This window comes from Polyodon spathula, chromosome 2, assembly GCF_017654505.1.
Source record: "Polyodon spathula isolate WHYD16114869_AA chromosome 2, ASM1765450v1, whole genome shotgun sequence".
In the NCBI taxonomy this organism is placed as follows: Eukaryota; Metazoa; Chordata; class Actinopteri; order Acipenseriformes; family Polyodontidae; genus Polyodon; species Polyodon spathula.
In genome coordinates, this window is record NC_054535.1 from 85477377 (window position 1) to 85502072 (window position 24696).

Here is a 24696-nt window from a genome sequence, read left to right on the forward strand (position 1 = left end):
TTGATTGGTTTGCTTGCTGATGATATATGCCAAGTGTCAGATCAATCGCTTCACCGGTTCCCAAGAAGATTTCGAAAGGCTTTATCGAAAAATGCGTCATGGCGCCAATTGCAGCCAATGTATCCAGCTTGTTACCTGCCAAGTCAGAACCTGATCAGTCACGCAGCTTCAAAGCAGCAACAGTTTAAAATTTTGGGAAGGAAAAAAAAAAAGTAATGTAAAAGGGATTTATCAGAGTGACCTTTGTTATGAGTGTGTGCTGCAGTCACCGTGTATCTTCACTGCATAACACGAGCAAGCAGGGATCCACATCCACACAGAGTGCTCCAGTCCAGAATTTAGCTCCACCTCTTGTGAAGCAGATAGCGAGTGACAGCTGTAGTTTGTAGGCTGGGATAAGCGTAAGAAAGCTTCATCTCCAAATAGGATGACTCGGAGCTTTTGTGTGGAGCACTGGTTTAGCCTGCTGCGAATGTACAGGGTTCGGGACACTACATGGTCAGTGGTTGGAGGCCAGATTATACTCATTCAGTTACCTCAAAGGATTTAAACAACGATCTCTGTGAAAGTGGATTCCTACTGGATTTTGCCGTTTGAAGAACAAAAGTTGGTTTTAAGCTCACGGGGCTTTATGATAAAAAAGGCGTGTGTTCTTCATATATTTTTCACAACGTATATGTATATATTTATTTTTAAACACTCATGTCGTTAAACCGAGAAAACAGTTAAACACTTATTGGAACTGACCAAAGACAACGTCTTAAATGGATTACTAACGGGACGATACAGCAGCTAGTTCTACCCTTGCATGCTGCCTTTTCGGGAGCAGAAGGTATAGTGTTTTTATGTTTTATATTTTTTATTTTTTATTTTATTTATTTATTTTCAATAAAACGAATGTCGTTTTTATTTTTTACGTTGGTTTAAATGTCACTGCGTAGTTTGGCTGGACTTTATTTATTTATGTATATGTTGTTCCGCTGCACTGGACTCATAATTGATAGTATTATTAGGATGTAATATGGATAGGTATGAATAAGGCTACTGGCGGCATGGCTTTCCCTCATGCCCATTATAACAATGACTTAGGGAGTATGCCGTGTGCGGCTTCTCTGCAACCACTATCAATATATAAAAAGTTTTTTTATTTTCCCCACAATAAAATATATTTTTAAAAAAATATGTTTTTTTTTTTTTTTCAGAAATAAATTCATAAACAGCCACCGATATCTTGGTAATCAAACCTATGTATTTAGGTTCCATTGTCTGTTGTTCTGAGAAAAAAAAAAAAAACAGAAAAAAAAAACAAACAAACATGCAGTATATTTTCAAAAAGCAGACATGTGAACTGCAAAGTAAATGCGTAATTTAAAGTGCTGACACAGATTCAAGAGGCTGACTTGGAGTACTGAAATAGAACAGGGCATGTTTTATTGAATAGTGCCTACAACACAGAACTAGCACAGTAGCCGACTCTACGGTATTTTAAATATTAAAAACAACTGTGCGATGTAACTTGAACATAAAGAAACACCTTCACAGAGTAGTTGTTTGTTTTTGTTGCCCAGATTTTCAATTTAACTTCAGTGACATACGTCGTCACCTGTTTTCTGAGGATGGTATTTAGAGTGGTCCACCTTTTGTTAGTTGTGCCTTGGATTGTAAATTGTAATGGGCGCTCATTCCCGGGCCGGTACAGTGGAAAGCACATTTCCCCCAAAGTAACCTGCATTGTGTGCACGGGCTGTGAATGGGTACGTGAGATTGAGAGCCCGAGGCTGTTATGTTTTTTTTTGTTCCTCTTCTTCGCGGAGTATACTGTAACTCCTTTCAGAAGTGAAACAATAACTGATGATGTGTTCTAAAGTCAAGCTGCAGCCTTCTTTCTGTTAATATTTTTTTTTATTTTTTTAATACTAACGGAGTACTGTCCTATCACTTTTTGGTCAATTTTATTTATTAGATAAATATGTATTTACTAAACATCTTTCACATCAGTCTATATCTGTTTTTTTTTTTCAACGAAAACTGATAATGTGGTAAACATAGATTACATGTGAGCAGTTAATGTAGGCTGTCAGAAGTTTGAATCTACCAATTCTGTCCTGTAAACGCATTCAGCACAAAATCTAGCGATTGTGTGTAATCTTTTTTTTCCTCCTAATTGGCATCAGATTAGTTGCCTACTTCTTACGTGTAGACGAAATGTGATATTAATACGGACCACGTGATGCCATAGGATAATTTATATGGGGTTTCTGAATAGTAGGGTTGTTCAAGCGTTAGCATTTAATGGGACACGTTGTTGCATACATATGATATAACGATATTAACTTTACGTCAGGGAGGTTATTATTTACTGCCTGCTGCGTAAAGATTTAAATTGGCAATATTGGTAATTTCAACGGGATTTGAGATATGTTCGCAGAAGTGGGTGGAACGGACGAGCTACAATGTCTATGGTCTGTTGAATAGACAAACGGCTGCCCTTCTCGTGACAAAGGAAAGACAATAATTGATGTTGTGTGTCCAAATCTAGTAGGAAATGCTTGTACTGAAAATGGCAAATAGCAGTAACCTAGTTTCTATGCCTGTTTGTAAAGAAAAGGCCAAATTAGTCCCTTTTGTTATAGCATTAGCAGTTAAGAACAGAAGGTGTAAAATGTAGGAGACCCCCAACCCCGGGGGGTAGAGCACAACTGAGATAGCACACAAGAGTGAATTAAATTGACCTCTCCTAATACAGGAGCCTCTTCGGTAGAATTAAACCGAGCAAACCAAATAAACACATTACACATTGCAAGGCAATGACATTTCAGGAAACTAACTTCTGCACGAAATCTTAATGTAAGAAGTATACAGAACAGGCTACATATTTTTTCTCAGTCAACGTTATGATACAGTGCAGATCAGTAACGCCAAGACGTCTGTTTGTATAGATATATATATATACGATATATTATATCTGAATATATAGATAGATATAGTATATTATATATATATATATATATATATATATATATATATATAGAATATACCTCGGAGGTAAAGGTTCAACATCTTTTAATTTCACATTATGCTGGTCTTTTTAATTTTTTTTTTAATTTTTTTTTATCAAATTGTACATTAGCAGATTTGTTTTTTACTTCAGGTACCGATTAGAAATAGGGATTCTACATACACACACTGCAGTTCGACAACCGTATTTACAAACGCCACTCGTCGCTGTCGTTTGTTGTGCACACACACACACCTTTCATTAGGCTACTGGAGTGAGTGGACTCCCTGTTTCTACAAACCACTGAACTAGTTTATACTTTTGGAAGAAAGTACAGTACGTAATCGATCGAGAGCTCATCAAGCACAGCTATGCTCTTCAAAACCAGCGGAGACACCGTTTTGCTTTTTTTTCTGCTCTGCTAAATACAGTGGCAACTATCTACAGGGACGGTAGATCAAAACATTTGGGCGATCTTTCGACCAGAAGGCTGGTAGGAACGACATTAGTGGTTTGACTGGATTAAAATGACTGGATTAAAAATGTACGCATGTCTAAGGAGTCATATATGCGTCTTCGTCATTTCCTGAGACATTTCCTGTAGGATCAGAACATACAGATGAGACGTTTGGTATCGGTGAAAAAAGAGTTGCGGTCGCACTGTGGCCAAACAAACAATTGTCCCATATTGTTTTATTTAAGTTGGAAAACCAGATTTTTTTTTTCTTACTACAAAATATTATACAACTGTATTTTGATTAAATAAAAAAGTATATTAGCCTATATGTATGCACTATTTACTATTGTTATGAATTATTATTCATCAATATATCAAAATCAACTTGGATAATCACCAGACACACACACACACACACACACACACACACACACACACACACATATATATATATATATATATATATATATATATATATATATATATATATATATATATATATAGATATATATATTTAGCCATGCCATGTTTACCACACGGAAAATGTCTGATAAACAATGCCATCATTAGTTGCGCAGAAATCCACTGAACGCCAGCTGCGGTTGTGTTAGTGTGGTTGTACTACAGACACACACACACACACAGCGCGCATTAACTATCCAAACTGAATTAATAACCGAGCTCGCTGCCCTTGTAACCAAACTGTGTGTATGTTACCTGTGTATGCAAACCGTATTAAGTGCAAAAGGTGAACTCGCAAGTGTATGTAGCCTGTGTATGTAGGGCACATGCACACGTAGTTCACTTTCAAATGATTCGAATTGTAGTTCACTTCAAGTTTGCTTCCATTCGTTTCACACCAGAAAAATTCAAGAAAACTTGAGTTTCTTTTAAAGTAAGTTCAAATTCGCTTGTCCGGTGCACTTGCAGCTTCACCCAGGCCAGAGTTCTGCTGGTTTCACATTGCACTTTCCAAACGCACACCGCTCTCATGCTGATCACGGTGCTCAAGATGGAACCCTTTACTTGATGTGGTTGTGCTGTTGTCCGGGTTATTTTGGTTTATTTAGTCAAATCATTGCCGAAGAAACGTAACATGCCGAAAGAGTGTCGAGTATTTGTCAGAAAATCACTGTTCTTTTGGAGAAAATGAAAAAGATCTACATTGGACATTCAACAACTTCAATTTAGCTGTTATTAATAATAATAATAATAATAATAGCTTGTTGTAAATGTTGTATATTTGAGAGTGTGGTGAGATACAGATGCAACAGGAGATGGATTACTAAAATCAGGTGCAGCAGCGAAAGTGTATATAGTACAATTAAAATAAAGGCAGATGTAATACATATGCTAAATCTTTATTCAATTGTCATTTCATACTTTTCTTTGCTTGTAAATCCTTGTATACCTACACATAGCCAAAATGCGGTTGCAAGTCCACCTTTTGCTCTACCGTTTAAGTACACACACAGTTCAGTTGCAAAAGGCAGCGACAGCCGCACTAGAGAGTTGTGTTATTAATTCAGTTCGGTAACTTAATGGTGTGTGTGTGTGTGTGTAATGATAATGGTGTGTGTAATCAAGTAATGATGTCATCATTTATCAGACATTTTCCTGTGATAAACATGGCTACATATATATAGGTGCCTGATTAGCCAAGTCGATTTTGTAATATTGATGAATAGTAAATAATTTTATTTAATCAAAGTACAGTTGTGTAATATTCTGTTTGTAAGAAAAAAAACAAAAAACATCATAACTGTATTTAGCAGTGCAGAAAATGAAAAACAGCATCTCCGCTGGTTTTGCAGAAAAGAGCCTTGGTTTGATGCGCATCCTGGTGCAATCCCGTGGTTCTCAGAGAATTCACATATTACTCCAAGCAAACCAAACTGCACTTCAATCCGCATTAAAGTGTGTTTGGTGTGTGCGCCTCCTGAGTTATGGCCTTGGTAGACTGTCACTGGGATCTTCATCTGTTAATCATGGAGGCTGATTTCTTATTCGGTTGCCTTAGTTTCAAAGCCACAGATAGTGCTGGGGTGCCTTGGGAGGGGCTGGATATATAGTAGGACAGTGCATTTAGCAGTCGTTTTGACTACAGATTTGCTCTGAAAATAATAAAAGCTTCCAGAATTATCCTGCTTTATTTATTAAAAAAATAAAAAATAAAAATAAAGTACGTCTCTGGAGCTCGTTATGTGAAGTTCCAGCTGATGTTTGCATTAAACAGTGTTGTTTTTTTTTTTTTTTATAAATGTGTTTGTTTTCTTTTTTTTATAAATGTTGTCCAGCTGTTCACTATTTTGCAAAGAAAAGTCTAATAACTGCCAATGAAAACCTAAAATAACCAAGTCTATTCAATAAACACTTTATTTGAACCAAACAGAATTATTACGTATTTAAACTACAATTTTTGTGTGTTGAGGAAATGTAGATTTAGTACACTGTTAATAAGTCAATTGTAAGTCTTTAGATTTTTTTACAGACTTCACTGTGTAGACTTAGATGTTCCCAACTGATTGAAGAATGTGTAAGGTACAAAGTACATTCGTTTAGTGCCTGAAGCCCACTTAAAATGGTTCCTCATGTATTCCTAATGGAGGAGTTTTGCACTTTTAAGTGTCAAAGCAGTTTTTGATCATGAATTCACGGTGCATCTATCCCATAGGCTGCAGTTATCACCCATAACATTTTTAACTAAGTAAAGAAAACACATGTTAGCTAATCCTACATTCTGGTAACCCAAATTACCTTTGATGGCACAAGGAAATGCCTGTTGCCAACATTTCATGTTTATAGTTTGCTACATGACTATTGATATACAGTACATGTTGATATGACACAAGACTTCACCCAATGAAAGTCTACCTGTGGTAATCTCAAAGGGGTTACTTACACAAATTCAGTCATCTTTTATCCTTTGGATGTCTGTAAAACAGTGATTAGGCCCAGGTGTCAGGAAAGGCACATCACTGTGGGAGTGAAAACCACATGCAGTGGTGCTAAACCATGGACGAGATAGCCTCTGCTCAAGTTTGAAACTACTCCATAACATTTTTTTGATAGCCTTTATGTTGATCATGTGACCCCCATGATAAGTTATGATAAAAAAAAAAAAAAAATATCTGCTATGTAAGACATTAGTATAATGGATGAACAATTTGCTATTGAGCTGTGTCTTCAAACTAAGATTTGCAATACTATTTCAAAATGCCCTTGGAGGTGGTCTGTTCCTTGTACATTGCATCTGATAAAGCTGCCTGGGTGAGTGGTTGTGGCAGTGATTTATTGTTAAGACTTGAGACAGAAACTACAAAGAAAATTATAGTTGTATGCTTCTGTCTCACTGATTTTGATGCCATGCTTTGATAAAAAAAAAAATAAACAAAAAAAAAACTCATTTCTGTAATGGATGTGGTTTGTGTCCAGGCCCAAGAGGATTTTAAGGACTCAATGGAGGCTGCGTTGTTGTGGGACTATTAATATTGAACTACAACCCAAATGGGAGATGAACACATCGCTGGTCTGATCTTTAAAGATTGTATACAAATTTTTTGTTACTTAAAAAAAAAAAAAAAAGTGTTGAGTTTTTGTTATTGAATTGATTTTTTTAAACTTTGAGAAAATACCCCTATGATTCTGTATTTTTTCTTTCCATTGTCTGTCTGAATGCAGCTCCAGTTTAGTAGAATAACGCAAGCCCATTCAAGCCTGTCATTGTAAATGCTGCTGGGTTTAAATCCCGAATGAGATGACACACAGGTGCTGTGATCCTTTCCGATATGTGACCTTTTCCAGAAATAATGTTCTGCTACATTCAAAAGGGGAATGCTGGACTTTTCCATGCAGCAGTCTTACACCGTTAATGCTTTTAACTGATGTGATCTTACCAGAGTTCACTAGGATCTCTGTGAAAACATTGCCAGGTGCAGCTAAAAACTTCCCACTCTGAGATTACTGGAAATAAGCATCTTGAATTTCGTTTGTAAAATGCATAGTGTGTCTTTAATTTGACAAGAAAGGACTATTTGAACATTGATAATGGGGGTGGCCAAAGCTGCTTCTCTTGTGCTTGGGAAGATTTATTTATTTTTAATCTGAAAGGTGTTTCCCTTTTAACTCTGATTAAAGGAAATAGAACATGCTGAACAGTGCCCTTTTCAAAGATGAATTTTCAGGGTTGGTTTCCTCTGTTTCACATCTCTTGTCCTCCTTAGATTTTATTTATATGTTTTTTTTTGTTTTTTTTTATATTTTCTTTTTCCCAGGGATAAAATTAAAATATGTATTTCATTCATGAGAAAGAAATACTGTGCAGAAAAAGCTGGACTATTAGTATGAACGAATGTGTGTTACAAATTATCTGACAAGATTTTTCCGTGATGCAAAGTCCGATGCTGCTGAAATAAATAGTCATTTTGTAATGTATTTTCTGCAGAACCATCTACTACATAAAATTAGGCATTGTAGTTGACTCTTGATTTTCATAAAAAAAATTTTTTATCTTTAACCTTTTTTGAAAATAGTATATTGCAAAAACACAGGTTATACTGTACATTATGTGCTGGTTAATTAGCTCATTTGTTTCCATGTAATTTACAGAATAATGTATTCAGTGCAGACAGGCCTGCTACAAGACCCATAGTGTTTCAGCAGCTTCAAGTTGTTGTTCTAGTATAAAAAGCCTGACTAAAAAAAAAATATTGAACAGCAGTCTGAATGGCCATACAGAATTATTTTCTTCCACATGTGGTGCTAAGATCTTCCCTGAAGCAATTATACTACAAGGACATACATTGTGTTAACACATAGACAGAATATGATATAAAGTTTTAAAATCAGTGGTAAGACTGGTATTAATCTTTTATTAACATGCCTTTGTCAGCAATTGTAGCTTTCATAGTTGTGGTTTATTAGACTGCCCTCTATTGTTTGTTTCAGTTAATGCAGCTCAGTTGTACAATACATCTAAAATATTACCAGTAAAACATGTAAACCAAACAATTCCATGGGCTGACAGTGTCTCTTGTAATTATTCATCTTTATTTTTATTGCCAGTCATCAGTTTTAACATTAAATAATGCATGAGACTTCCCTGTAGGGTTTCAATAATCTGAGGTATGGGACTAGATTCTCTTAAATGTTTAGTGTTTAAACACTTCTTATCTTAAAAAAAAAAACAAGGGGTCAAGTAACTGCTTGAGTTTATTGCTCAGACAGTTACAGCTTACCAGTGTTATGACACGACGACGCTGTCCTGGGGTGTAAAAGTAAACCTGTAAAATGTAAAGCACAACTCTTATTACCTTGTTTTCTGTAGAACCAGGTGTGTCTAAATATCTTGACAAAATTCTCAATAGCATAGCCACATGGAATTCAGCTTTCTACATGCTGTTTCATTAACGGTACAGCTAATGCCACTTAACAAGGAAGTTAAGACACCTGCTAGCAAATGATTGATTATTATTGGTAGCGTACCACCTTGAAGTAAATAAAAAAGCTAACTTGCTGAAACATTAAAAGTGCATCAGAAGGAGTAGTTTCCAGGGGCATTAATTACACACATTCAGTACAGTAACTCGTAAATCTTTGTGTGGCACAAGCACGCATTGTCCACCACAAATAATGCAGCTTCATTTAGGCGGATTGAGCCAAGCAGAAGGCTGTCAAATCCACATTATAAATGATGATGCCGTTTTTCATATGGTAATGGTCGTATGTGAATGAATTCTCCGAACAGAGTTTGTTTAATCTGATCAAAATTGTCACTCACTGGGCGCTGCAGTATGGAATGTGACAGCATTTTGTATTTAAGTGCCATAATTGTGTTCTCCACCCTCATGTGGAGTGCTGGGATCATTAAAGGAACCATAGCATGCTTCACTTGCATTGCCAGTGCTGTAAAATCTATTGTGTGCTATGTTTAATAGCCAAGGGTGCACACAACCGCCCAGAAAAAAACTCTCACAGACAGTGAACTAGTGTGTTCCTTTTTCACAATGGACAATAACTACCATTACTACAGGCAAAATATATTAAACAGTCTGACTGAATATGCACATATCTTACCCAATAATAATAATAATAATAATAATAATAATAATAATAATAATAATAATAATACATATTGCAACTGTAGCAGGATCATTTTGGCAGACAGTGAAAAAGCATTGCATTCTATTGCTGTTTTCCATAGCAGAGTGAAAATAATCTTGCAGATTTGCTCTATTCTTTGAATTTTTTTTTTTATCATCAGCCCTGTAGCACAGAGGTGCCTTTCTGTAATCTCTTGTTGTCAGACTAAAACATACTGTAAAATGTGCATGCAGAGCCAACTGCTTCAAGGTCTCTGGCTCCGTTATCACTCATGTAGGATGTGCTTACATCGGGAGGATAAGATTGTCAGAAGGACCTACAAAATCCCTTCTGACTTTAGCTTTGTGGCACAATTTGGATTGGGAAAACAATGTCTGTGGCTTGAGGTGTCTGTGGCCCTGAATTTCCAAAATTGTATTTGAATACAAATATGATGATGTTTTACATGCCTTTAAAAAATGTTGTTATCTGTTATTAGTGTTCTTATCATTAGTTGTGATATTTAACCCAGTGTTAGCTTCTCATACAGTCAATTGGAGTTCCATTATATTGTCTGTAAGGAATGCAGTCTTCAGTAGCCAACTGCTGCAGTTTGTTGCCTGAAAGAAGAACATGAATCTTGTTTACCTAGCTTGACTAAGTTGTACGTGTACATAAACATGAAAGTACTAAAATGTATTTAACATGGTTTATATATATATATATATATATATATATATATATATATATATATATATATATATATATATATATATATATATATATATATATAATGTGCTGTATATATTACTTATGTATTAGTTAGACCTGTGTTAAGTAAATGTATTTATTTAAGAGCCTTAAAAAATAAAGGTCAAAACCATGTTCCTCAATTCAGAGTCTTCTAGTTTCATGGAACCCCCAAAAAGTAACCTTCCTTGTTTCTACACTTTGGAAGTTAATGAATTTGAGAAAACTGAAATGACCCACAACAGGCTTATTAAACAGCCGGCTTCCAGACATGTGCTTAGCAACAACCTTGGTTAAACCAGCATGGCACCATTTCTGTGAGTGACCTAATATTTTGATTGATTTAGCAAACATTCCTCAACTAGGCTACATTATTTTTGTAGCTCATAAAATGTACCTACCTTTGTGGCTCTACATCTGTTAGGGAAGCACCTGTACATTTTATATTCAGTTGTCTTTCACCTCCTGCTCCTACTGTAGTGTAAATCTTGTTTCTTGGCTACATTATTTTAAATCCTGTTTTGTGAGATACACAAATTAAGTTCCATTTAATGTGTACTGTTTCAGAAACCTTAAGCTACTGTCTATCACCATTATTTACAGCATTGTTGTTTTATTGTGTATTGCAATGCTTTTTTAACAGTCACCAGTAGCAAACATGTGAATCAATTTTTACTCAGGGCAAGCAATATGACTTGATCTGTTGTAGAAAAAGCTATGTTTTTTTAATGATAAAAAGTAAACCAAGCTGAGAGGACTGATGCAATTTTGTTGTATTTGTTGTTATGTATGAATACATCTGTCTGTTGTTACATAAATAAATGAATGGCTGACTCCAGTAGAAGGAATGTTTCCAGTTGTGATTGTGTGCTATCTGGTTCTGGTTCTTTTTCCCATTGAGTTACTGCTGTCACCCCATGTGGCTCCACTAATTGGTTCTGCTGCCTCTGTCCTTTCGCTGAAGAGCTTTTGCGAAGGCATCAGCTTCTGTCACATGGCTTGCATGTAAAAGATGGGACCAGGCAAAGGGCGCATTTCTACAAGACAAAGAATTGACTGTAAGAGTGAGCTATGTGAAGTTTACAAGAATTGATCAAGTGGGGCTGTAGTGCTGCTGTGTTACAGTTTCTGTAGCCTAGATACTCACCCATGTAAAAGTCAGCTCTGCACTTTTCAACTGTAGACTGGAACAATTAATTAGTTTTTTTTTTAAACTTTCTTGAAGGTATATTATGCAGGATTGATATACTGAGTAGTGCAGAATGTACTCATTAGGACTATAAGGAGATTAAACCTTTACATTGTTCATTCTGTCAAGGGGCTTTGTAAAAGGTTGACAAAGCCATGTATGGCAAAACATACCCTGCTATTTCTGCTACACAGTATATTATTTAGAAAATGTACGAAAAGATAATATTGTGTGGTGGGAAAATTACATCCCATGCAATTTATGTACTAACCTCTGAGTTGTTTGTTCATATGTTTGTTTAGCCTGTATGACTTAAAAAGGGATTATACCAATATAATAAGGAGTTTGAATTTTATTTCTATTAAGTTTTAGATTTGAGTTATATAGTCTTTAACAGTCTAGACATTTCTCTTCCCCTTTTAGCCTCCACCTGCATCTTGTTATTACTAAGTGAAGGGGGCCTAAGGTAAACCAGAAATGTCCATATATAGTCGTGCTTTAAAGTAACCCGCAAGAAGCCTACGTGACAAGACAGAGATTGTCATGGTGCCAGGAGGAACAAGATCTGCTCGCAAAAGCGATAATAAGTTAATTATAAGTAGTTACGATATTAGTTATATGATGTGTTGTTATTGTATAATTTGATAGGCCACTTTGATGTTATTACTGCTATGACTGTTTAAGCTTTCCATGCTCAGGTTTAAGAGATTTAGGTATAATACAATAATAATGTGTTATTATCAATAGTTGTTTGTGAACATACTTCCTCTGTCTCGTTGAAGAACCGACATTTCCCTTCTAAGGAATGGAAAGGTACTGACATTTAGCTAGAAAGAGGAAGTTCTATCTCTTAGCAACCGCAAGCTGCTTCCGTGGCACTTCACAAGAAATGTCACCGACTTACTTTTCATTTTAGGGGGGGTTTGCAATTTAAATAAGTTGTTATGCTTGGTCTCATCTTAATCTTCCAAGTTGTTGCTATCCGTGAATATTAAGTTGAGCTTCTGTGATTGGCTCGTAATAACTGTAGGTTATAAGGTATATATTGTTGTGACAGGCTGGCGAGTGGATAGAGGCCCAGAGACAACGCCTTTATTATAAACAAACACAAAATGAAAAGGCACAAGGGCGAAAATAAAGATGTTTAAACACAAATAACCAAACACGAAAACTTACAAAAATAAAGATTTCCAGGCTGGGCAATGCCTTCACTGGATTTAGAAAAACCACAAAACCAGCAAACCAAAAAACACCAACCTGCTTCCTCAGCTCCCTCCGCTTAATGGGAAGCAGAGGCCTTCTTTTATGTCAGGTGGCTGGGCGCTGATTGATCATTAATTAAGCTAATTAACTAATCAACCCCAGCCACCTGAACACAATAAACCCAGGCAGGTAGGAGAACCCCATCCCTGCCAATTTATAAAGGGCAGAGCTTTGCTCTGCCACAATTGTGCTTACTGGATCTGCGTAACTTACAACATTGCTCGGTTTTCCTAACACCTGCGTGTGTTGAGAGTGTTCTCAGGTTTGCAAACTTTAACTATTAAACTTTTTTACTCAATCTTGTTTGTTCTGCTGAGTCTCTGTCTTACAGAAGTGTAAAGTATAAACTTCCACCACAATTGCCTTTAACTACATTTGTATTGCATGACCTTAACTAGACTTTGTCAGTACCTTCCACCTGGATTACCTCAATATTAGTTATGAATTCCTATAAAGAAAACCCCTCTTAATGAAGATTATGCCCTTGTTCCACCAAAGTATTTGGGAATGTAATACACTAGACTGCTTACTTTCATGGTAAACAATGAGCTGGGACTTCTTTGTTGTTTGCTTGGTACACCTCGACTTTACTGTAGTTCAGTGTGTTTCTCTTAAATCAAGCATTCAGTAAGCACACAGAACTATTCATAGAGGGCCTTTATTGAAACAAACACAACTACTGGTCCGTTTCATTCATTGGACCAGGGGGATATAATGAGTTTCAATGGGTTAAGGCTTTTGTCTAACTGCCAGTAGTTTCTTAAGTGTTTTATTACAGTTTCACATCAGCTTGTTGGCAGCCTGATTAAGGTAGGGAACTGTGCTCAATGAGCTTATGTTGGACCTTGATTAGACAGAGACAATGTAAGAAGTAGTATACGTCACCTTTAGGACAAGGCTCCTTTCTTTAACACACAGATCTTCCAGTTGTATTTATTTTAAAAGCATCCAGGCAAAGATTCCAGTGGCCCAGACTAGAATTTATGGCGCCTTACTTTTCATGCATTAAAGACACCCTGCAATAGTGTATGACCTATGCCTTTAATGATTGTAGTAATCTGAGGATTAATATTTGCTTTTCATTAGAATTCCATGCCATACAAGTCCATGATACTGTGCATGTGGGTATGTACAGTAGCAATGGAAATGCATATTATAATAAAATTATTGATACACATGTGTGCGTGTACAGTATATAACTAAGGTACTGGATGGCTATTGGATAACAACTTTAAAGACCAGTAACACACACACATATGTTTTTATTGTAGCTGTATTTTGTTGGGCTATCTAAATATTGTTTAGGAAGGAAACAAACAGCTGCTTGTTTCATAGTTCTTGCTTGGGGGCGTTTGTTACCACCAGACGTCAGACACTTTTCACTCAAAGAAGCTATTAATCCGTCATATCAATGAACATAATTGGTGCAGACAGGATGTTTACCTTAAATGTAAAATTAACAGTGCCTGTAGCCTATATCAAGCAAGCTCTGAAGCCAAGTTTATAAAGGGGCCAGATTATCGTGCAGTGACATATAGGAATTGGCTGAGGAGTTCAAATGAAATAGCAGTGTTCCAGTTTTTCACAGGAAATGCATTTGGTTATCTCTTTGTATCTGGATCCTTGTGGAGAGATCTATCAGAATTGCTGCTGAAGCAGTTTTTATTTTGGGGGGGATTACTGATGTCCCTTGTAAGTCTGTGGTTGATATGCTAGACTTTAAGATGTCTATGTTGGCCCGACTCTCAAATGGGTACGTGCTTTAGTGCTGAGATGAGCAGGTTTAACTTCTTTAAGTCTTAATGACTGAGACCGGCAGTAAAGTAGACACAGATTTTATTGTTATGTCAAGATTGTCTCAGACTCCCAACTGACAATGATTGTTAACTACTTTCCTGGAAGTCTCACTGGTCCTGGCATGGAGGTGATGACAAGATATTAACCATAAACGTATTGAAGAAGGCAGTTGCCTGTCCAACTACAGTATGACACTGTACACAGCAGCTGTTGATCTGTTGCTTTAGTCATTAGTTGAGTGGATACTTGAGCCTAATCAGTATCAAAAGGATGGTCACAGAGTCCTCAATTCCATTAAGTTAATTTACAGGACTCAGCTTACCCATGAATCAAATTTCCCTGCAGCCTTAATCTACTCATCAACCAGTAAAATAAGAAAAACAGATGAAGAACATTCCAACTTGGGCCAACTATTCCACTGCAGAAGAGACTGCAGAAACATTTTAGGCAGCCAGTTTCAGAGAGCATTCCATGGATTACATCTCTATTAGCTATCTATGGGGGAACAATTACCCAGTGACTCTCTTCATCTGGCACGTAATTGACTTGTGAAGTGTCCCCATCAAAACTGCAGCCCCCTTTGAGGTCAGCCTCAAATTCACGGGACTTCACTCAGCAATGATGATGAGTGGAATTTAAATGCATTATTCAACTGTCATGAATATGCGTTTTGAAACTGGATACAGCTCCTCGAGGAATGAATTGGTGAGTTGTCAGAATTCGCAAAACAATGTGATCATAGGAAATGTGATCAGAAGGGGCGATTTACTCTGTTTACTCAGTTCTGTTTGCGTTTTAGATCTACCTGTGACTTTTAAGAACGGGTTGTGAACTGTGAATCTGTTTTCAATACAATTTGAGTGCATCACCATTTTGTATCTTTTTTTGTGTGTGAAAGTGTAGTGCTTTTGAAATTTCATGGTTAGAGGATTAGATGCTGATGCATTCATTCAGTGTGCTTCACTTGAATGCAGTGTATAGCTATCACTTGATTTTTAAAAGTAGTGAAACCCTGAATGTGCTCACTTATATAGCAAGTTACTGAATTTCTTATTTGTAGATTTATGAAAATTGAGCCAATTCTGTACTCAAGCTGCTCTGGTTGTCTGTATCTAAACAGCCATATACTACCTTTGTATTAGTTATGCTCACAAAAAGTCCAGCAATGATACTGATGTAGTTACAATGTACAGTATTGAGAAATGAGAGCAGCACCTAACTGGCATCTTTATGACTTATGCATTTTAATGCATATTTATTACAATATTGACCAGGCTCTCTACAGTAAATCTTATTTAAGAGGTGGAACCAGCTGCTCAGAGAGCTGTTGCTGGAGGGTCTACTGTTACCACCAGATATGATAAGACACATGTCATGCAAAGCTGCTATTATTCCCATGTCAATATGGGAGCATATTAAATGTAGCTTTATCAGTGTCTATAACCCACATCAAGCAAGCACCGAAGCAAACTTAAAAAGAAAAACTGGGGAAAAAGCTTACAAATCCAGTGTATTTTCCTACAGCCTAATTGCATCATGAAAACCACCACTCTGTGTACAGTTACTTGCCATGACTGTACATCATTCTGATTAAAATGAATGTGTGGCATTATGAGTAGGCCTGTGCAATTAACATACAGCCAAAGGTTTGTGGGTAGTTTGTAAGCCGCAAGGTCAGCGTGATTCTTTCCTCTACTTCATTAAGTACCTTAAAGCTGCTGAGTAACATGCTCCATGCGTCATCAATCCAGATTTAGCAAATAAATATAAATCAGAAAGTTAGTAAGGGTTTTGTTTTGGGGTCGCCTAAAACGCCTGTGTTTTTGTGTTTCTACAGTTTACAGCTAGACCATTATCGTACACAGAGGACTGTGATTGTCTAAAAGTTGCCTATTTGTTTTTTTTCACCGTTTTACTTCATGTACTTTTACTGCAGATGAGACTTGTGATTCTTGCATATCAGTGTTACAGAATGCAGTCTGACAGGTTTTAGTGATCCAGTACTCCAAAAGTGGTGCCTGTGTGCACTGTGAGAACTCCACTGGCTTTGAGCTTTCAGTGTGGTACATCTGAACTGTTACGAAAAGCTTTTAACCGCCAAAGCAGCTTTCTGAGCAAAAGTGCTTTCTTAATGGAGAAAAAGTAGTTGTTGTGGAAATCAACTGTCGGGGCCCACTGAACAAAGAATTTGGTTGGCTGAGTGTAATATTGTCATCAAAGGTTTTGATCTGCGCTGGAGATTGAATGGATGACTTCCCAATAAAAAAAGACCACATGCACAAGCCACTAGACCAACTGTAGAGGTTATCTATAGCATGTTTAATTACATATAAGTATTTATAGCGATTCAAATGTAAAATATGTTATATTTAAAAAACAGTTTTAGGGTCCCATTTTTGAATGAATCAACAAATTCATATTCTGTGGCCTGGATGAAGTAAATCAGAATATCCTTCTTGTCCTTACATGCTAGAGAGTCAGTCATCAATCTTCTGCCTAGTTGCTATAGTGGTCGTTTGTGCTGCTGTGTTGCATGAATGACTAGATTAATGAAACACTTCCATAACAAAAAATCACACAACTATCATATAATATTAGAAGTTGGTAATCAACCAGATTCAGTGGGTGACACTGTGTACTGTAGTGAACTTCTTATCGAATAACTGTCATGCATTTTAAGATTAATATTGTTGTTACTTCCAAGGGATGAAAGACATTGTCTTGAGTAAATCAGTATGTGCACTGAGAAAAGTATAGTGCAAAAGGCAGTACGTCTAATTAGTTTTTTTTTAGTCACTGATCAACTGCCTGGTATTGAAAGTTGGTACTAAAGCAGAGTAGTTTTTGTTGGGCCACTAGAAAATACATCATGCTTCATGCTGAGTGACATAAAAAACGATCCTGCTTCATAAATTAAATGCACAAATAGGTCTTGCAGGCACCATTTGAAAAGAATACAGTTAATGAGATGGAGCTATCCTTTATTTATAAAGAGCTATTTTAAAGATCTACAAATTCCATATTCTTATTGTACAAGTTTTGTGTTAATTTATGAAGCTAACGAGACATTCTTTTTTAAGTGGACTCCCAACTAAAATAAGTTTCCTAGACAAGGACAAGGAATAGCTTTCATTTTAGAGTTGGTTATTGTTTATCCACAGACCAGGTGCTGCACAGGCAAGTACAGGACTCCCACTCAGGTATGTGTGGTCAATAAGTTAATTTGACCACTTCAAATCCAACCCTTGTCCTCTTAGCGACCCTTTTGGTAGAAGTGCCCGTTAGTGTCAGTTGCAATGTGGATTCTTGAAGTTAGGAGCTCCAAGGACCAGAACACATTTAACCAGCTACTGCATCTGGAAGTGACACATGATCACTGGCAATTGGATATGTAGCCTGGGGAATAAGGGGGTTGCATTAACTATTCCACCCACTCTGATATAAAAGGATACACTTTAAAATACCAATAAGAAATGCATAAATTAATGTATTCCTTATAGTTGACTATTGTATGTATTTTGATGAATATGAAAAAAGGGGGGGTTCTGTTTAATGATGGCCTCTTCCTGAATTGAGTGTTTCTGTGAAACACCGACCAGGTGGTATGTTGGGTCCCTGTGGACTGTTTGTGGTAAGGTTGCAAACAGAATTGATTGGCCTTCTGAGGCTTGTTTATTACAGAGGGATTGTTCTGGCAAGGACAGTTATTAAATGCACGTTGTAGGCCAAGAGAGGGTTCTTCAATTTAAAGTCTTAATGTATTCTGTAAAGTTCTCCAAGCTTCAGAGGACATTACAAGCAACACTTCATATCTCAGAGGCATGGGCTGTTGTGCCAATCTCATGTATTCTTATTTAGATATGACATTCATCTCTTGCAGCTCTTCAAGTGTCAGTCTGTGTGTAGAGTGGAGCTGTCTGTATCTCTTGGGCTTATCTCTGTCTCAGCTAGGCTGCATGATTACCAAATGTCACCTTTGACACATGGATTTTGTTTGATTTATGGCTTCCATTACACTAGCAATGAGTAACAGTGGATGTTTTGTTTGCCTTTTTTATTTACCTACCTAAACCCATTAAAAGCTAAACATCCTTGTTTCTCAGCCATGTAGATCAGATTGTTTATACCATGTATCAGTGTTTGCATTGTTATATTTGCTGATACAGTATGCTGAGAACAAAGGCAAAATAATAAATGGTGGTGGTGGCATAGTGGCATCGCTGTCAAGGCTGGCCATCGGTAGAAATGGCAAACCCAGACACAGAATACTGCAATTCAGTGCTTTTGCGCACTTATATTGTTTAACAAATCAAAAAAATGGATTAAACAACCACACATAACACCATACAAATCAAAACAAAAACCTATCTCCCTCTGGGAGAACTAAGCTAAACTTATATGGAGGTAAGTTCTTCTCAACTCCGTCCTCTGCTAACTGTGGGGGAAGGCTAAGTCCTTTTACTCCAACAAATATTTAGACCTTTTAACTGAACTTTTGCTTGTACCACGTCATCCAAAACAGCACCCAAGCCAAGCTGTCACAACTCATGAACAATGAACACAACCAACTGCTCCCAGTCTTCTGTCTCAATTAATCTCTCTCTCCGCCCCCAACAAACATTACTTTGTTCTTTTTAAATGGTGTGGTGTCTCCTTCACCAGGTGGTTAATTGACTGATTGATTAGCCAACCAGGAACTGCATACCTAACATTCTCAGGCCGATCAATCAGACAATCAGCCTCCCCAGAAAGACACCACACCAAACCAATGATCTCATTTAAAACCCTGTTGCTGTGCAAAGGGTGGTCATCTGTACTCCAGGTTGTTCCCCTACTCTTGAGCCAAGTTGGCTGCCAGCCACAGAAACCCATTTATTATTATTATTATTGTTATTATTATTATTATTATTATTATTATTATTATTATTATTATTATTATTATTATTATTATTATTATTATTAATAATAATAATAATAAGCAGACACCTTTATCCAAGGCCACCTTGAGACTATACTAGACTTACTAGATATTTTAATGTGCAGGGACTCTGTCCTGTCACGGTGGTATATTAATCATATATTGATTTCTCACTCATATCTTCAGAACCATGTGTAATATGCGTGATTTTTCTTTTTTTAAAGAAACAAAATGTTTTTAAGAGTATGTACAGTAAAGCTAAGCTAGTACTTTATAAGGTACTTCATGAACATTTGGATCAAGCTTGCACAAGCTACTGTAATGCTGTGCACATTGTGCTGTAAGTTATTATAACCATAGATTGAAGCTGTAATGGGAAATTGGCTTATTGTTAGAGTAACTAATTGCAGGCTAAACTTCCAGTCAATATGGCATAATAATAAAGATGAGGACATGTCTTGAGGTCATGTGTTCAAATCCAAACTGTGGTATGAGTTACTTGTCTCTTGTTCCTCAGTCCTACATAGGGGTGAAATGGTTATTGAAAGGACCCCTCTATGTATTGAATGTGGTTTCCCTGCTGGTCAGTCTTCATTGTATTCTTTTTAAAGCTGCAGCTGGTGCAGAATGGTTCAGATTTATTCTGGACAGTTTTCACAGCTGTGTGTTTGGAGCTTTTTTTAAGGGGCAGATCTCAAGAAAAATAGCCTACATGCTTTAATGAGGAAAAGTAAGGAACAGCATCCAATGCCTTGCACGGGTAACACAACCTCATGTGACCCATTCTTTTTCTAAATGGTACTTCTGTAATCAGCAGCTATAAATCCCAACCACACCTATATGACAAGGCTGGCCAGGAAAATTGCACAAAAAAGCACTGTACTGGCTCTTTCTGGCTTATGAACACAATGGCATGTTTGATTTAACTTCTATAGTAATCTTCTTGCTATAGTTTGTTGCATTTGGTACTTTAATCAAAATAGATCAGAGTGAGATAGAAATACAAACAGAGAAAACATTCTTTTCTTTAGTTATTTACACGGTGCATTTACATAACAGAAATCCTTGCTTCAATAAGCTATTCCACGTAGGTTTATGATTTAAACAGTGTGTAATTGTAAAGGACACCAGATGTATCTGTTTTATCATTTGTTTATACAGTGTATATTGATTTTTGCTATATGTCACCTCCTCGCTGTTAAAAAAAAAAAGGTCAATTTTTGCAGGCTTTGATGCAATGACCAGAATTTTGAGGACAGAACTTTGTATGAATGAATTGCTGTTTTTTTAAGTATGTGTGTTTTACAACAGGAGCTATATTGGCTAGAGCAAAACCACATGCCGTAAACTATTGTACCCTGGTAAAAAATATAACTGTACAGGTCAGCTCAACAATGGCCCCTTTCATTTCCTCCTCTACTTTGTCTCTGACTGACTGGATCAAACCTCATTTTGTGGAGGGTCAGAAACAGCAGTGGACAGAGGCTCATATTAACAGCTTTTGTTTGACAAATAAATCAGAAAGAAGTCCAGACACACGTCAAGGTGATACATGTACAGTAATGCTGTTTTTAAATAAAAGATATTTCCATAAATTTATTTATTTATTTTTTCTTCTTACAAAACCACCCTTAATTATACTGAGTGATTGATGTGCTACCAGGAATGGTTTTTGGTCTTTAAACTAATGTAACGCTTGGCACAGTGCACCAAAGCTTGAAGTTCTGAGAGGGATAATGAAAATCCTTGCTTTGAAATACCACTGCTTTGCTTATAAACACTTTTTATCTGCCGTTACGGAAATGCTTTGCCATTCCATTTCAAAGGAAATATTCACAATCAGAAGTTCACACTGAGATTAAATTAATTAAGAATGATTAGAGGCAGAAAACCCTTAGTTTATAATTAACTGCAGAAAGAGCTTGCGGCTTTTGAATTGTAAACTAGCTTTTGTTGGAACATGCCATATACAGTGTTGCTTTTCTAGCACTTATCTGTCAGATTTAATGTCATGCTGCAATTTTAGATCCCAAACTAACTGAAATCCCAGATGTAGATCTAGTTCTTAAGGTAATTCAGTATGCAAGATACTTTCCTCTGGGAAAGGTCATGACTCCAAAAGCTCCTGGGAAGCAAGCTTGGTTTGTGTCTTTTATATTTCCGTCGCTTCAGCATCTTGGGTGGGGACCCTATGCTGTTAAATACACTACCCTTTGGGTAGGATGTAGAGCCAGCATCCTGACTGATTTGCAAACCTTGCAAAGGACTGATAACTTCTGCCCTGGCTAAATCCTCTGCAAGAATGTTTACTTCCTCAACCCACTAATATGTTTTACTCTCATACACAATAAGGGAATTTTATAAAAAATAAAATTAAAAACTATGCTAAACTTTTACGACTGGATTAGTATTTAAGTGCTACTAGGCAGCAGTGCTGTCAGTGTAATGAACTGCCATGTTTTATACAGTTATGTGGTACTGTGGGTGGAAAGTATTCCATTGCTATGAAGGCCTGTAATTAATTCAGTATCATGGGCAGGGATTCAGCTGTGCATGAAGTTGGAAAGTTGGAAGATACCCATAATCAGCCATGCCAGCTTTCTGAATGAAGATTTTCATACAATTAACTTGTGCATTCTGTAGCACATTGCTATGCTAATCCAGCTAATTTAATGTACTGTGTCACAAGGTGCATTTCATATGATACCAGTACCACTTTTACTATAAGCTGAGGCATGAAAACTAAGCTGGATGTATTTTCTAGTAAGATGCAATGACATAACTCTTTTTTTCTGTTCTCTTTCAGGCTATAGTAAAGAAGTAACCAAGTAAAGAACTAGCTGTGCTACTATGAGGTCTGAGGCATTGCTGCTATATTTTACACTACTACAGATTGCTGGGGCTGGTTTCCCAGAAGACTCTGAGCCAATCAGTATTGCACATGGCAACTGTAAGTATACAGCAAAGAACGGTAACATTCCTTTAATGTATAATGATTGTAAGATTAGGTCTAGAAATATACTTGTATGTCTAACTGCTGTGATGCACCTATAGCTTTATTTCAAATACATAACCTAAAAATGAATACATTTGACATTTATTTAATTTCCCTGAAAAATCAGCCTTCACAGACAGCTATGCTTTTGCTTTACCTCGAAAAGGAACATATTTATTTAGATAAATTAAACGTCTGCTTTAGTGCAAAGGTTGTCCTACTTTTACTAACAAGAATTACAAAATTAAATTTGTTCAGCTAGTATGAAATAAAATAGACATAGATCCCTCTAAAACAGTTTTTTTTTTTAGTTTTGAAACATTAATAGCTTATCAATACCCTTTTTTGTATTCCAGCAAAAAAAAAAAAAGATTTTATGATAAGTCAATTTTTTATTCAAACAATTGTTTTAAAATAATTAAACACACAGCAAAAAATAGACATGCATTTCTTATGATGATGAAAATATATGGATGGATGAAGCTTTTATTAAAAGTTTAAAAGAGGGTGCCTTTTTCTAACAGAAAGGAGGATTATGGTGCTGAAAGGCAGTGAACCCTTGTCTATTTCTTCCCTGCCCAGGACTGCAGGAGAGAAGAGCGCTGGCTATAGAGATTTCGGCAGGAGTTTGTCAGGTTAAAATGATTACACTGTCCCTTTCCCTCACAGATACGAAACAATATCCAGCTTTTGTTGGTCACAAGCCGGGAAGAAACAACACGCAAAGGCATAAGCTGGACATCCAGCTGATCATGATAATGAACAGAACGCTCTACATTGCTGCTAGGTCAGTATTGTTTTACTAGCTTCCTCCAAGGGCCTTGCAGGGATGGAATTTCTTCAATGGCGTTGGACATATAAGCTGTTATCGCAGTACCAGTGGGGCTTAACCTTCTTCTATGACAAGGTTACAGGGGAAAGCAGGGGACTGTATGTTTGTATTTGGTTGGGTTGCTGCCTACATCAGTAATACCAATTACTCATTGCATTTCCTGAGTGTCTGCATTGTCAGCATTTTTAACCCTAGAGGTGCAGCTGGCTGATTTTATTATTATTTGTAAAGTGTCTAATTTCCTCTTGCCTATAAAATGTTACTGCCAGTACATTTTAATGGCTTTCAGATATGAGAGCGCTTGGGGATTGAAGCATGAGAAACTGTTGTATTGGTTTTATTGTGATTTTCTTTCCAAAAAATCTATAAGGAAGTCCTTGCGACTTTGCAACATCACAGGGATAAAGAGGTCAGAAGGTTGCAAGGTAACCATGTATAATAAGGGGAGGGTTTTTAATGCATGTTCTGCCACGGACTGAATTTGGGACCTTTGCATGCTGCATTCCCTCCCAGCTGTGAGAGTAGAAACAAGGGACTCAATTAAACACTTTCCTTTATGCCCAGTAAATAAGTCTGAATAAAAGCGTTTTGTTTTTTGTGTTTTGTTTATTAATATGGAATATTGTACAACCATTACTAAGAATGGTTAACATTCTTGTAATGTACCTGTCTACATTACATTTATTTGAGAAATGATTCTGAGCAATTTTTGAACCTGTTAACATATATTAACTTATAGCACTAGTGGTGGCTCATTTCTTGTTCCTATGTCATCAGTATATGTAATTTGAATTCCCCAGGAAATATAAGACATAGCAGCACCAAAGGTGCATCAATTAACAACTTTTGTTATTTTGGGATGCAACATTATCTCAAATAAATTGTTTTATATTCCCCAGCTAATAAGAAAAATAAAAAAATGTTTTGTTTTTTTTCATTTGCATTGTAGAAAGAATACACCAGGTAATTATCCAAAAGCTTATTGTATACAGTACAGAACCAGTGCCTCACCTAATTAAAACATCAGCACAATCCAACCCACTCTTCAGTAGCACCATTTCATTTGCAGGTTTTACAACAGTTTTTTTTTTTTTTTTTTGTTATTGTTGTTGTTTTTTTACCCAGTAGCATTGTTTGAATGATCTTCCTGTGTTACATTACACCATAGCGACCAAATCCAATTTCGCTGAGTGAAGGTGGGAAACGGAAGTTTTAGGATTAAGGGAGTCTGTTAAAATAACTTCCTGAACAAAAGGCACGACCAGGGAGACAAAAAAGTTAATTATGTTCACAACTTGTAAACAAATAATAAAAAATACCCTCAGTATTTTTCACAAGGATGTGTCTCTTATTTTGTATGTCAGATCTAATTAAAACTCTCTTATGGGGTTCACTGTGTTAGAGGTTGCTATAGAA

At 36.5% G+C, this 24696-nt stretch overlaps 1 protein-coding gene across 4 annotated transcripts in view; it reads left to right on the top strand.

The window, feature by feature from the left end:
• Positions 1 to 404: 404 nt before the first annotated feature.
• Positions 405 to 24696, top strand: part of LOC121302702 (semaphorin-6A-like) — a 57336-nt gene continuing 33044 nt past the window's right edge. For 2 of the 4 annotated variants that reach the window (XM_041232795.1, XM_041232802.1), the window contains exons 1-3: positions 405 to 832; positions 22260 to 22403; positions 23118 to 23235. In XM_041232795.1, the coding sequence (XP_041088729.1) occupies positions 22304 to 22403; positions 23118 to 23235 (218 nt within the window). In that variant the 5' untranslated portion in view covers positions 405 to 832; positions 22260 to 22303. The remainder of the gene's footprint in view (positions 833 to 22259; positions 22404 to 23117; positions 23236 to 24696) is intronic. The other 2 variants (XM_041232811.1, XM_041232820.1) reach the window with 1 other exon arrangement.